Below are 16,203 nucleotides of genomic sequence, written 5' to 3'. Positions count from 1 at the left end.
AATGTGTCTGGCCTGGGAAGACGAACTTGTGGAGAAGCACTATACAATTTCGTCATACGCTGCTGAGGGTATGATGACTACTAGGCTTTTTGTCAAGTCAATGATGACGACAATGCCTATGTCTGATTTTCATTAACATGACATTTGGTTTGGTTGGTTTACAATCTCTAACATTATACCATGTCCACATACAGGTCCAATATATTCTTATCTTTTGCCCTATCAGCAAATATTGCCACAATACACTTGCTTTCAAATGTACCCTCAAGGCTTTTAATCTAGAGTCTAGACCATTCACACATTTCAACTGTAGCTAATCAATTCAGGAGCACCAAAATATTGTCTAAATTGCGTTCAGAGTTCCACAGAACAGCACAAGTGGAACAGATGAAAGATGGATTTCTGGAGTATAACTTAAAGGAGATAGTGCTACAAAGTACTTCTAAATGTCAAGGAATCTTGGCCATGGTTTGTACCACCCAACACATCTGAATACTGAATCTTTTACTTGTCTAAATGATTACATAATTTGACGTTGGGTAGAAATGTGGATATATTAGTTCTTTGTCATTTGTTTTTGCTGTAGTTGAGTGAGGAATAAACACTGTTGCTGGGTGGCACAACAGGAAATGCCACATTACATTTTTAGGAGGGAATGTGTACATGTTTACACTCTAGATTTGACATTAAACACCAAGACTAGTAAGTTTACTGAGCATGGGGGGATTTTAGGCTCTGTAAACTAGTTTAACTGCAAACTTCCTTAGTTCTAATACCGCTATAACCTTTTTAATTTTTTAATTTAATGAAACTGTAAAGACAGTATCATGGAGTAGCTGTATTTTGTCTTTCATTCATTGTCAGTTCTTCTTATTCAATAAGGGTTGGAGGCAATGTTCCATCTAATTTTTCATATGTCTGGGCATACAGAACATCCCTGAGCACATTGAGGACCAGTGTGAGCAACATCATAATTGATCGATATGGGCACTCACCAGTATCACAACCTGCCATAAGCAAGTGCACGTCTGCAACCTGTCATCAATCTAGTGATACTAAAATTGAATGATTAATACCTATGAATCGTATCATATCATTGGCTGGACACAGTGTCATACGCTGCTGAGGGTATGATGACTACTAGGATTTTTTGTCAGTCAATGATGACGACAATGCCTATGTCTGATTTTCATTTTTCATTTTTTCATAGTCAGAGTTTGTCCATAATTACCGTTTCTTGTCGTTTGTCAGTGACAGGCTGCCACTCTCATAGTTACATTGTAAAATGGCACAGAAAAAATTGTAATGTTTATTTTTTTTCAATTCAGGTTGGATTATATTTTGTGCACCACATATGTTTGCTGTGCATAGGGAACACAAGAATAGTGCACAGTTTCACACCGGTGCATGTTAGAGTGAACATTGGTCGCTGGGGTGCTGGAGCAGTAAGCAGGACACATCCCGAATCACTTGCCTGCCAATCACAGGGGACGATGAGACACACACCCATACACCCTCAACTGATACATAGGGACAGTTTAGAGATTGTTCAACAAGCCTACCATGCATGTTTTAGGCATGTGGGAGCCTGGAGAATATGCAAATTCCACTGAGGAAAGCCAGAACCAATCAGGGATCAGGCTCTCGAACTCAGAACGGTGAGGTGGATGTGCTAACCACCTTATTTGTTCTTTTAAATGTTTAAAACTGTTTTCCAGATAAAAGAATGTCAACGAATAAACCAGTGCACACACACAGACACACACAGACACACACAAACACACGCACACACACGCACACACACGCACACACACACACACACACACACACACACACACACACACACACACACACACACACACACACACACACACACACATACACACACACCACACACACGACCATATACATGAGAAACGCAAACAAAGCGCAAGCAGCTAATTACGTAGAGGGTTAACATGGCTTTCTCTCCATTAAATAAATCCATTTCAGTAAAACCTTTTGGATAAAACACCAAGTGTATTTTTAAATTTGGAATTTGACCTCCAAGTTGAGGTTCAAATGATTTGCTTGTTTGTATTTCACTTTTTATTTATAGTTTTCTTGAGAGAAGGCAAATACATAAGCACTCACCAGAGGCACTATCTAAAAAATGAAAACCAGAGAAATTCTTGGTGTCTTGTTTACTGACTATAATATATCTCCTATCCCTTCTAACTGGTAGGGGGACCATTCTAACTGGTAAGGTGACCATTCAAATTGGTTAATAGTGATTTCTTATGACTTTTGTTGTGTTTTTGTCATTAATTAATTACTTTAAATTTAAATGTCAATCACTTAATATCTATTGATAAACACAAATTTTAGGATGGTGACAGCTCAACCATCAATAATAAATATATACATCTTACAACAAGGTTTGTGATTGACAATGAAGTACCTTTTTTTTCTTTTTTAATAAAAATGAGTCAACGTTAATATTAATGATTAGCAGAGTGGCAAATCTCTTTAATGTTTCTATCATAAGACTGATCGTCATCAATCACAAATTCACCCAAAGTTAAGTAAACCTCACTCTAAATAAATCTATTTTCCCATAATTTACTTATGTTAACTAGTAAATCCTGACAATCTCTTTTCAAATGTAAAAAGGTGTAAAAAGAGATATATTTGAGTGGTCGATAGATATTATATATCCACATACATGGACCAAAGGCCAACAGTCCTTCTAATTCCCTGTGTGAAATTGTTATCCCCTCACCACATTTCATGACTCAGGGAGAAAATAGCAAGCTTTGTATTAACGACTAATGGCGGGACAGGAAGGAAGGAAGCTGCGGTGGCAATGTGATGACATTCCTCCACTCCCCTCGCTCTCATGAAATACTGTTGCTGTTTTAGAACCTTCTAAAGCCTCCCCACCCGTGACCACATGTGGTGAAGGGCTGCTAACTTATTAATGGTAAATGAGGTGGGTGCTAGTATATATTTAATCTATTTTTATTTTATTTTCTAATCTAAATATACTTTATCATGGATGTGCAATATATATGCCTTCGTGGGAGGTGACCACAAATCCGCCACACATGTATTCCATGTGTTGCGCACACATTGATAGCAGCTAGGTTCTCCTTTGTCTATGGACAATGGGACAAGCACACAATGCTATATTAAAAATGGATGTACATTAGATACACACTCACACACACTTGTGTGGACGTTAGTGTGTCATTTTTGTTTCATATCGAGGGCTTTTGTGTCTATTAGGTGCACAGGTGAAGGTGTGTTGGCGTGTGTGTGTTTGAATGAACCCCACCCCAGTAAGCCTTACATTTCTTCACGGGTGAAATGGCCCCCATGCTCTGTGTACAGCTTTTATTCATATGGCGTTTGCAGTTAAGTGCGTCCCCTAGCTAATTTGGCACAGCTTGCGCTTATAAATAATTTCTGTATTGTTTTTGCTAAATTGATTTCTGCTGCAAGACAGTGTTTGTGGGTGTGCCTTTTGGTTTATGTAGAGGCAGTTTGGACCCCGGGAGTCCAGGAATGGAACAGACAAGAAAAAGAAAAAGGAAAGGAAACAATTCCTGGGTACATTGTGCCGTTCTGTGTGTGTCTGAGTTTAATAGATGGGATGAGAAATTTCCACACTCACTTTTATCGTTGATATCAATAAACTACAAAATGCCATTTATAGTATAATTGCTTGTGAATGAATGAATAATATTTTGAAAAGTGATTTTTGGGCAATTCCAATCATTTTGTGTTGATTTTACGTCAATTATGGATACTCTCTCGGGTCAATTCCGCTAAGGTTTAGGGCATTTTAGGGCAGTTCTCAGTTGAGATAACTTCACTTAATTTTCGGATATTTCCTGTTGATTATGGATAACTTACTCTTGATTTAGGCACATTTACGGGTCACACTCTTTTTGTTAGAAAATAATGTGGCTCCACAAAGGAAAGTTTTTGGATCATAGAAATTAATGCAAGCATTTTTTTGTGCGTGCTACTCAATTACAATGTGATTTTGAGCATTTTTGATAAAAGCACCTTTGGATTTGAATGTTTAGGGGATTTCTTTTGCGTCATAAGTGAGGTTTTTTGTGGAAAGTGACTTAATGGGAAAAGAAAAATTTAACCCTTAAATTGCATCAATGTTTAGAATAATTTGAAATTCGAATAGTGTGAATCAAGTGTGAGGTGAAAGTGTTTTAAAGCCAAAAAGTTTTGAATGTGGAATGGTAGATAATGATTCTCATCTATATCAAATGATTTACATGCTAAACTTGCAAACTGTTGTATTGGCTTCTTATGTAACACTGCCGGTTTAGATGCACATTGAAATTGAGTTGGATAATGTGGGATCTATATCCATATACATTCAATAACTTCGGATCAGAGGAAGCACACAGAGTCGGTCGTGATGAGAATTTACCAGACTTCAGCTGAAGGAGGGGGTCAGAGTAGCCAGCGCTGGCAGATGTGTCCATCACCCAACCCAGCCTGACCAGTTCGAACCCCCAACAGTTAAGCTAGTTTTATTAACAAAGGGTCATGTGACCTAGGTACAAACTTTAGGCGGGAAGAGGTGAACAAAGAAATGGGCGTGCCATGGTAAATGACGCGCCCCTAACTCATAGGTGTCATGATGGAAATTTCCACTAGGCTCTGCAAAAGTCTATCTTAGTAACTAGACTGAATAAAAGTATAAAGAATACATTTTATACTCCACAGCTAAATACCCAATGAAGACCAACCTATTATGTAAATTAACTGCCTGACACTATTAAACACAATACTGATTAGTCAAACACAATGAATAAAAAAGTAACGCAATAATGATAATAATAATGATTCCAAATGTCCACCCTTTCCAACAAACAAAGCGCATCCACAAAAAAAAATTGATATGTGTTAGTTATTAAAGTTTTAATGTGACTTTAGGAAAAATGATAGAATTCTTTGAATTGTTGTTTCAACTGGATAAAGCTTTTAATTAAACAAATAGAATTCAGCTGTCTGGTGAGCTTTTGAGCCCTCTAGCAGGGTGGAGCTCTTTTTTTTTTGAGTATGCCACAATTAACACGGCAACCATTTGAATTGCAGAAAAAAAAACTATTAATGGTAACACACCCAAGGCCTTTGGCTTAAAGGAAAACTCTATACGCCAAATTCTTGACTCAAAGACTGCCTGGTTTGAGAACAGCGTGTGTGGTGTCTTTTCATCTAAGAATCATCATATAGTAATAGAAAAGAAGGGCCGTGACTTCATCTATTCCTCATCCACACGCACACATAGGTGAACCTAAAATTGAGTAAATGAGCAAACAAACAAAAAAACACACTCACTGATAACAGGATGTCTTAAGTCAAGCACAAAACTAACAGAAAAGTGATTTTTCTCTTCATTACAAATTTATCTCTGTGTTAATGGTGTCTCTTGTGATCACACGTGTGTTGGTCCCAGCCTCCCATCTCACAGGACGAGAGGACTCATTAAAAAGGCGATGAATATTTGATGTTTTATAATTCTTTTATCGTTCTTCGTCTTAATTTGCCTCAATTTACGGAAAACTGGACTTTTTTTTAAAGGCGTGCATAGAGAGATGGTGGTTTAGAAGTAAATATGCAAACAATATGAAGAATTACAATCCATTTTTAAAACTAAAATATGAAACAGTGTGGCTGAAGGAGTTTAAGATTGTAACATTTCTCTCTAACTCTCAGCCAATAAATGTGACAATCACAAGTAAGGTGAAAGGATGATGCTGATAATGCTCCCCTGCTCTCTTTGTCCTCATTTTGAAAGCAATGTTTAAAATACTATGTTGTATAATTGACCAGGATTGAACTTGTCACTTTTTTGAAAATTTTATTCCAAGCACGGGTAAATTTAAGAGATATCACATCCATATTGACTATGCTTTTGCAAACCATCTTTTAGTGGAAACACATTATTCTTATCAAAGTAACATGAACGTTTTGTTTGCACGTCTAACATGTTTGCAATGTTACGAGTATTTGGCAAGGTGTCAAATATTTAGTGAAACCAAACTTGTTAGAGAACTTCATCATTGATAAAAGGCCTTAAAATCTTTTGGAAATATAAAGGAAACATCCAGTCCCTATGCTTCTCCTTTTTTTGCTTTTTTAAAAGAAATCTTACACAAAACGGGATTGGGATGATCATTTCAACTTGATTTCATGTTGATTTTCATGACATCACGTTAAAATATACCGTATTTTCACGACTATAGAGCACACTTAAAAGTCTTACATTTTCTCCAAAATAGACAGTGCGCCTTATATATGGAAAAAACTGAAAACCAAAAACGAAAAACCACCACTGTCGGATATTAAAAAAACACAAACGCCTGAACTGAAACAATACTGTTAAATATGCAGATTCCATCTTAGTTTACAAAATCTTCCATCATATAGCTCCTCCCCCACTGCAAGATTTTATACAAAAAAATCCAAAACATCAACAATGACTGGCTCTAGAGGTGACTGTGTAGTGAGTGCTTCATACCTGGAAGTCAATAGCAATTACCGTATTTTCACGACTATAAGGCGTACTTAAAAGTCTTACATTTTCTCCAAAATAGACAGTGCGCCTTAAAATACAGTGCGCCTTAAAATACAGTGCGCCTTATAATACAGTGCACCTTTTATTAACGTGAGCCTTATATATGGAAAAATGTCATCCATTGAGGGTGCGCCTTATAATGCAGTGCGCCTTATAGTCGCGAAAATACGGTACTCTAGATTCTTTTTTTTCTGATCTTAGATCTTAGATTTTTTTTCCTCCTGGTTTATATTTCTTTTTTTCCACTCAATTTTGGAACGTGATGAATAAAAAGTGGGAATAAAATAGGAAGTGGCAGATAAGCAGAGTTCTGGGCATCATCCATTTCGAGCTGTCTTAGCTTGACAGAGGCCTTTTTCAACTAATCATTTGTGATTCATTAGACGTGAGCAAAGATGGACGAAAGACGAGGGAAAGATTTGAAAGGAATGTCTCGACATCTAAATATGTCACTTTCCGTTAAAGAAGGCGATTACGGCCAGGGAGGGAAAATATAAACATACCGAATTCCTGTAAGCTGACCATTCCCCCCCCTGCGATTGAAACTGGAGCCTTCCTTCACCATTATTGAAGTAATACCCTGTCATTATTCAAGAGAGAATGACTATTATCTTTACGTGACTCCTTTAATTTTAATGCGCCGCAGATTTATAGCTGGACATACCAGTGGTGGTGGACCCCGCCCTGCTCTTTAAGTGACACGACCACAACATGCCGCCACCTTCTGACAAACAAGCCAAGTCTCGCAACACTCGATCCCAAAACCATCAGAATGGCAAAAGCGTTCACAATCCCAACCTAATTTTACTTCACTAAACAATAATTTTGTGTGACTCTCAAGGCTGCTAGCAAATTCTTCCATACCGCCTCATAGTATAGTCAAAAAAACATTACAATACTTCAAAACAAGTTGTTATGATATTTTTGATGGGAATGCTGAAAATATCTATGTAACTTCTGATGAATTGCATTTTTATGGCACAATACTTCAGATTTACTGCATCTTTACAGCAAACGTTATTTAGGCAACCCCTCTTTCACCCCTATGCAGTGTAATGTAAATCGTGCAATCTATAGTTTGTATATAACGGACATAGCTTGAAATGCAAACAAACATGGCCCAGTAGTGTTTAACTTCAGAAAACAAATGTAACATAAGAGTTTAAAACTAATTGTTTTTACATTTTAGCATCTAACACAGGGGTAGGGAACCTATGGCTCGGGAGCCACATGTGGCTCTTTTGATGAGTGCATCTGGCTCTTTGCTAACCTGTGAGCTAAAATTCTGACTGATACTAGAACCAACACAATCGTCAGCATCTCCCCAACTGGCTAAGTGACTGGCCACACACAATGTATTACACCTAAGGAGCTACTATTTGGAGAGATTTAACAATACCACAATTTTCCATATTTCTTGGACTATTAGTCACACCCGCATATAAGACGCTCTAGCCAGAAAATACACAATGTAGAAGAAAAAATATAAGTTGTACTGTAGGACGTCACATTTTTGGGAGGGCAATTTATATTTTATCATTTTTATCAGAAACCAAAAACAAACATACGTTAAATTAACTGGCTGAATAGACATCTGTTAACATAACAGTTTTTCCATATAATTATAACCTAAAAAACAACATATAACAGGCCAGAAAGAAAAAGAAAACATATATGTTGCATTTGAGTATTATTAGTCATATATGAAAAAAGGGCGACTTGTAGTCTGAAAATACGGTAATCATCAGTAGAAGTACCCAGAAGAGTTTAAATAGATAAACGGGTTGACAAGACAATTAGGGTATCCAACAAATGCATTTTTTAGTTGCTCCAAAATCAGATGTATATCAAGTTACTACACATTTATGATGCCGTGCTCTCCTTTTTTAAATCTCTTCAAATAGATAAAATTGATCACAATTTCAACCCGTTCCTCTCAAAGACTCCCAGCCTTAAATCTGTGTCTTTTAATAATCACTCTAAGATACACTTGGAATCACTCACTATGAATAAGTTAAAATTGTAATAATTGAGAGACATGTAAAGTTGGTGTTTGACTAAAACTGTCCGCCTGCATCACATTAGGTCAAAGGTACAATGGATAAATAGTAGTTAGACTGTCAGTTTGTCAAGCAGGTTAATAGTGCGTGACAAACTGTGGACTGTCATGGTGGACTCACTTCACCCCGAAATCCTTGAATGCCGTGTGCTTCAAAGACATGCTAAAACAGCTCAGGGTGACAATATAACCAAACATTTGAAATGAAGCCTGTTTGAGGCGCTCTCTTAAGTAATTTTTTCCAAGCTGTAGTCTTGATCAGGGGTCATCGCGCCCCATTAATTAGATTTTTTGCCTTTCTCGACAGGCGCTCCACAGACCACCTCCGACCCAGATGAAGGAGCACCGTTCACCCCCCATACGAGAGGAGCTTTTATCGGCTTCTGTTAACGAGGAGGACACACAGACTGTGGTAACGCCCGCTGGAAGTGCACAGAGCAACACTCCTAGCTCTGGCAGCAGCAAGAAGCCAAGATTGCGCACAAAGGTATAGACTATATAGGCTTTTTAGTGTAACAAATTCAAATTAAAATATCAGCTTTTATACCTGCGTAATGTGCATCTCATGCATTATTGCATCCAGAGACTCAGACACATTTCCTGGTTGTACTGCTCACGTGACTTCCTTTTTGAATACATCCATGTGCAGGCAACACACTTTCGGAATGTGCTATCCACAATACAATCCTTTCGATTGATATAGTATCTCAGAAATACCACGTGCGATAATTTTTCCTCAAGATTTGCCCTTACTCCTTATTAAAACCGTGAATATAGAGATGAAAATTGTGAATCGGGGGCGTCTTATATAAGAGAAATCGTAAAATTCAATGATTTCAAGGCAATTTTAAAGGTACATCTTATACTCGGTGGGGGTCAATATGGGTGAAAATACAGTATTTATCTGAGTGGCTGGTATTGTTGGCGCTAGATGTCCAATCCATTTGGACTGAGAAGGGAAAATGAACAAAACGTCTAGTGTCGTCAATAGCACAGAAATATGAGTGTTCAGTCATTCCTCTCGGTTTAAGTGAATTGGATGGAGATTGTTCTCATTATAAGCCCAAATTTTTCTATTGCAGTTTGGGCTATCTGAACGCCATTCCGTGTACATTTTGAATTATCTGATTTTAGGTTTTTTCGAGGTCGCTTCTTCTTCAGTCACTTTCTGTAATATTGCGGAATTTTGAGGTTGCTTCGTATTGATTTTGAGTAACCTTCTGGTGGCATTAGTCCATTGTTTTGGTCACTTATTTGTTAAATGTGAACCAAGTGCAGTAGTCCACAAATCTGTGGTTCTATAAACGTTTGACAGCCTCTTAAAAAAAGGAGTGGTGGTGTCAGAAGCATGCAAGTATACTAGTATTCTAGTCTATTACACAATGGTATTGCCAATATAGGCATAATGATTATCCCTACAAAATGGTCTAAACGACACTACAGTTTGGGAATCCTAAAAATCTATCATTCTATGAATGCTACTGTGCCAGGCTGAATATTTTCTACCAATCCATTTTAGATCTCTCTGGAAGCCCTGGGCATCCTACAGAGCTTCATCCAAGATGTTGGCCTATATCCAGACCAAGAAGCCATCCACACCTTGTCGGCACAGCTAGACCTGCCCAAGCACACCATCATCAAGTTCTTTCAGAACCAGCGCTATCACGTCAAGCATCACGGCCGCCTGAAAGAGCTTAGCGAGGGAGCCACAGCCAGCGGGGGCGTGGATGTCAGCGAATATCACGAGGAAGAGTTGCTCTCAGGCTCCGAAGATCCAGAGTCCAGTGAGGATGGGGCAGAGGAAATCTACCAGTCTGAGGCGAGTGCTGCTGGGAGCACGGGAGGGCTCCAGCCTCAGGCTTCTTCCAACTCTAGCCAGGGGGCCTCTGGAAACAACTTAGCTCAGGAGGAAGGCAAGGACAAGGGTCTCTCCCGACCAGGTGGTCCTTTGTCCACAGGAAGCGCCTCATCTAGCCCAAGAGAGCAGCCTGACTACCAGAGGTAGAGCCAATAAAATCACACTCGAAAAAAAAAACAGCAAGAGGACAAGCGATTGAAATGACATTTAAACGTATAGTTTCTTGATAAATGGAGTATGATAAAAGTGTACAGTTGAAGTAAGTACATGAACCATAAACCACTGGCCAAAAAAACGATTCATGATAACAATCGTGGACTGACTAATTACTTTGTGGCCCCAAGACCCAGTTGGTGGGCTCAGTGTAAATGTGAAACATCTCAATAGTGGAAATAAAGCTGTTAATATAGTCGACATACTCAAGAACAACTCAAGTGCTTCTAAAAAAAAATGGGTTGGCAGGGTAGGATCAGCTCAAGCCAAAGACCGTTGATGTCATCTCTTTCTTGAGTCTGAGCAGCACAGTGACAGAAGACCCTTAAGGACATATTCTAACAAACTTGGACTTCTTGACACCTCGTAAAACCTCAGGATGGACGCTTGTGTTGCTATTGCTTTTCCTTGAAAGACCAGACAAAACTCCCTTACACTTAAGAATAAATACCAGTTCAATCTAGCACTTATAACTATTTTATGAATGCGGTTTACCCCTGCTCAGCCCACCTACCCTACCCAGCGCCATTCCACCTTGTTCATCTCACTAACTGCAAGCTGTATAAAGAAACCTTAAGAGGACACTGCAGAGAGTTTGGTAAGGGGGCCAAAGTCAAGAATGATGAGCGCAAGAAGGACGCTCAATTCCACACCTCAAAGCTTTCCCGATCACCATTATCACGTGTGGCAGGAACAAGACCCAAAAAATGAAAAGAGGTTATCATGCGAAGATTCAGCAGACAAGCAACACACAACCCCCCCCCCCTCTCTAATTGATGCCCATGATCTTGTGTCTAACCACACCTTCCTGCACTTAAATCTCACCAACCCTATTTATTGCTATCTTTATCTATGATTATTATTATTGTTATTATTGTTGTTTTTATGGTTCGGATTGCTAAGTGCTACTTCTAATTTTTTTTGTATGTCTCTGGCTTTAAACAAGGGCAGTTATTTGATAATAAGAAGTCACATAGGGTTGAAAAGGGGAGGGAATATTTTAAAAAGAAGCAGTTACTGATTGATATTTGAGAGGGAAAAATAAAATTCTCATTTAAAATATAATAAAAAAAATAGCCATTTCTGTGTTATTTAGTTGGTTGCAGAGAAAACCTCCAGAGGAGAACTTTAAAAAAAAAATGGAGCTTTGTGCTTTACTTTCCTGCATTAAATGACAATCTACTTTTCCGAGCAATTCAAATTCTTGTCTGTAAATACCCAATGTGGGATAAGTTGTTATCAGTTTATGTTTGTTTTAATTTTTCAGAATGACTTTTAAGTGTTTGAGCCAGTATGGAGCAGCAGAGGAGAGTTTCTCTTTTTCTTATGTCAACTCTGTGAAATCAGTTCGTTGCATTGTGCCAGCTAAATCCGATCTATTTCTTCTTTTTTTTTTTTAAAGAGTATTTAAGAAGTGAAGTGTTTAGTGTTTATTGTCCGGTGCCGTGGTGTACACATATGTTCAAAACATTATATGAGAATGGATAGTTTCTCATGACCGTACACTCTACCAGACGATCTGCCTTCTAATTATCACGTTAACATGGATAAGATAATGTTGTTCTTTTCTGTAAGACAGGAATCAGGGTTGAATACAGTTCCGATGAAATTGTTCATTTCAATGTTCATTCAGTGTTGAAGTGAATAAAATTTGTGAATTCAAGTGTCTTTTTTTTTACTATAAATCTATTATTTTCATCAATTAAGGTATCCAAATTGTATCCAACAACAAAATGTTCAAGACTAAACTGAAAGCTGCAAAAAAAAAAATTGGGGTAAATTTTCAAATATAAAATCATGAATGTTTTAATAACTGAATACTTGATCCATCCTTTATGAAATCACTCATCCATGATATATATATTTGTTGACATTTTAGAACTTCACAGTCATCCAAATATATTAATGGTTCTGAAAATAAATTCCAGATTTTTCTGCTTTTAAACCATAGTAAAAACAAACTTCTTACAGAGATGGTAACTCATTGACTAACTGCAATTTAAACTAGAAAGCCATTACCAGCCAATTCAAATGGAATTAATTAACAGGAGGGATTTAATAATAGAAAAACATTTTTGTCAGTGTTTAGCTTCTTATAATAATGAGCACAAACAATGCATGCATTTACACACTGATTCTGGTTAGAATGTCACAAAAGACGAAGGTAAAGAACAAAGTCACTACCCTGGCCAAGCCAAGGAAACCGACAGAAGGGAGGGATCACACTGCAATTGTCGTGCGATCTACCAATAGTACCTTGGCAATACACCAATAGTTCCTTTACGATCTTCCGGTAGATCGCGACCTACGTAATGGGTACCCCAGGCCTCGAAGGAAACATCATTATCGTAACAAAGGCGTATCAAGGTGTTCCACAATGTTTACCTAATACACGTTTTTCGCTTTGTTGAGTTGAGAAGAACTGTCTGACAGATTTTTTCGTTCGTCACACCATGGCCTGAGTCAAATCATCTGATAGTGGGTAGTCTTTGTTTGTCAAAAAATACAGAGTTGCCGCAATCTCCCATTTCATTGGTTTTGGTCTAAGGGTGGTTAAATGGTGCATCTGGTGTTGTGACTCTGATGAAAACATTTTCCAGGATTTCCATGTGAAAGTGGCTTAAAATACAGCTCTGTAATTCAAAGTGAGATACAGTAGGTAACTCCTGCTGGTATTTAAGTGGAAAACCTTATTTACATGATCTAGATCTAAGAGTTTCACTTTAGGGATATGACCTATTCAACCTACTTGTTGCCTCACTCGCTTCATCAAGACAGAGTCAATTTGGCTTTGAGTGGAGTCTGTGGCTTTGTGGTTGAAAATTGATGGGCCACGGAGGTTTCTCTGAAACGGGCAAAACTACCTTAACTAAACTGACTCAAGATGGGCTGCGGTTCACACTTCAAGACAGGCATAGTATCACCCTGTGGGATGTGTCAATCAGGGGCCTTTTGGTAGACATAAAGTTAACATTTGTTGTGTGAAATCTTCTGCATCATCTACCTTTTCAGAAAAATATCTGCAAAGTGGCGAGGAAAAAATATTTGTTGTTGAAGGTTAAAACAGTTTAAAGGCTGCTGATCATCTGCAGCACACATGAATAGGGAATAGAATGAGCTCTTGCGATTTCAACACAAAGGAACGATTTACACCTGCAGAGAATAACAGTCAATCACTACTGCGCCCTTCTCCCATGGAAAATGATTTTATATTACAGATCTGCGCAAAGCTTTTTCTCACTCCATTGAGTTGAATGGGAAAAAATCCTTATTAATTTCCTTGACTTATGTTTCGGAAATTCCTCATATGTTCATTGTTTTAAATGTCTGTCATTCTCACAAAAGAAATCCAATTATATGTAAATAAGGATAGCATAGTGTTCTAGCCGATATAAATTCTGCCTTAAAGTTTTGCAATTGAGGGTTCAATTCCCTGTAGATTCCAACCTTCCTGTGTGGAGTTTGCATGTCATGGATTTTCTCCAGGTACTCCAGTTTCTTCCCACATGCCCAACACATGCATGATAGGCTGATTGAACACTGTAAAAATTGCCCCAAGGTATCAGTATGGGTGTGATTACTTGTTGGTTTCGTTGTGCCCTGCGATTGTCTGGCAACCGCCACCCACTGCCCAACGTTGGATGGGATAGTCTCCTGCACCCCCACAACTCTCGTGAGAATAAGTAGAAAGGAAAATGCCCTTAAATTAAATTGTTCCATGTCTTTGATGAAATAAAAATTGTAAGTTGTCTCATTATTGTTATTTTACATTTTCCTACCTCCACCTCCAGTGTGACTCATTTACGTATTTCGCCTTCCTTGTACAAATTTTGAATAATGGAATTTATACTATAATGTGACGTGACAGTACTGTAATTTTTTTATTAAACTTCTGTAGTCTCATTGAACTGACGTTTAAACGATTTGCAATAAAGTCCTACTCATAACAAGGTGAGATTTTTGTCCACTGACTATCTTTCCCCAAAATCGGTAGCTGAAGAATTTCAGCATAAAACATAATATTTCTAAAGGATGATACATTAACGTTATTTGTCACCCCCTCTGCATAAATCTCCACCTCTCTGAGAGCACGTTGAGTTGTTTTGTGTCACGAAAATTGTCTGAGAAGCAGTGGTTTGAACGAGAAACGAGAAAGAAGAACAAGCGAGGGAGATGAAGCCGCCTCAGCCGCAGGAACCAAATGTTGCTTCATTTGTACATGCGTGCAATCAAACCAAACCAAAGTTAAAAAATAAACCCTGAGATGTTTTCGGGCTAAATTTACTGGAAATCGTAGATGACAATGCAGCTTCTTATTTAGATAGGATAAAAAGAATGTGTCTAACTAAATAGCTTTTCCAGGGCTACAAGAACAAAGGTACAATTTGGCCAGTACACACAAAAAGCCTCTCCGTTATTTGAAAAGGCAAAATGTTACGCAAGAAAGGGCTAATAATAAGTAGTCAAAACCTCAATAGAGCAACAAAATGTTTTTCATGCATTTCTTTGTTCTGGAAAACAAAAGGGAATTGCCACATGGGCTCTTAGTAAATGCTTTGGAAATTCAAGAATAAACTTCATCAGAACAGTTGCACTCCTTATTTTCCCATCAATATTTAACATCGGAGCCCAACCAATAATAAATATTATGCAAACTAACATGAAGAGAAAGGACAATAAAATGGAAATTTCACTATCTATTGTCTGGGGTCCTTGTTGTGGTTGGAATAAATACAGTTTATTCAGCTTATTCAGTCGCATTAAAATGGAATTCAGCAGAATCTCCATGCTGCTCTCAATAGGCTTTCTCCAGTGTAATAATACTGTGTTACTGTATTTAAAAAAAAAAACCAAAAAAACAGGGATTGGTTCCAATTCGGATGAAGTGAAAGAAGATGAGATGAGATGGCTCCATTTATTTCTATCAGACTTTGAATTTAATCAACAGAAATGCTTCTAGCATTATCAAAACTGAAGATATTGATAATTTTCCCCCTTTGTTGCCATTTCAATTATCGGATTTTCCAATTTGAGTTGCACTTTTTTTTCAGTTTGACCAGGGCTGTAAGTAATACCGAGTGTAATTTATATTTCAATTTTTAGTTTTTAGTTTTATCTTTAAAAAAAAATATGTTAATGAATGCCTATTAGCCAGTTGTTCTCCATTTTATTATCGTTACGTTAACATGTTTTCTTGGTTACTGATGAAATTTTAAAAATGTCCTTCCCAAACATCCAACTTATATATATATATATATATATATATATATATATATATATATATATATATATATATATATATATATATATATATATATATATATATATATATATATATATATATATATATATATATATATATATATATATATATATATATATATATATATATATATATATATATATATATATATATATATATATATATATATATATATATATATATATATACACATTAAATTCTACATTTTAAATCGCACC

At 37.3% G+C, this 16,203-nt stretch overlaps 1 protein-coding gene across 2 annotated transcripts in view; it reads left to right on the top strand.

Moving 5' to 3' along the window:
* satb2 (SATB homeobox 2) overlaps positions 1 to 12,385 on the top strand; it is a 41,318-nt gene extending 28,933 nt beyond the window's left edge. Inside the window, exons 13-14 of one of the 2 annotated variants that reach the window (XM_077728528.1) lie at positions 8,959 to 9,138; positions 10,171 to 12,385. In XM_077728528.1, the coding sequence (XP_077584654.1) occupies positions 8,959 to 9,138; positions 10,171 to 10,656 (666 nt within the window). In that variant the 3' untranslated portion in view covers positions 10,657 to 12,385. Of the gene's footprint in view, positions 1 to 8,937; positions 9,139 to 10,170 lie in introns of both variants that reach the window. The other variant, XM_077728527.1, reaches the window with a different exon arrangement.
* Positions 12,386 to 16,203: the final 3,818 nt, after the last annotated feature.

The sequence above is a fragment of the Stigmatopora nigra genome, chromosome 11 (genome assembly GCF_051989575.1).
Source record: "Stigmatopora nigra isolate UIUO_SnigA chromosome 11, RoL_Snig_1.1, whole genome shotgun sequence".
Lineage (NCBI taxonomy): Eukaryota > Metazoa > Chordata > Actinopteri > Syngnathiformes > Syngnathidae > Stigmatopora > Stigmatopora nigra.
Note: the sequence above shows the minus strand (reverse complement) of the source record. Positions and strands in the feature narration are given on the sequence as shown.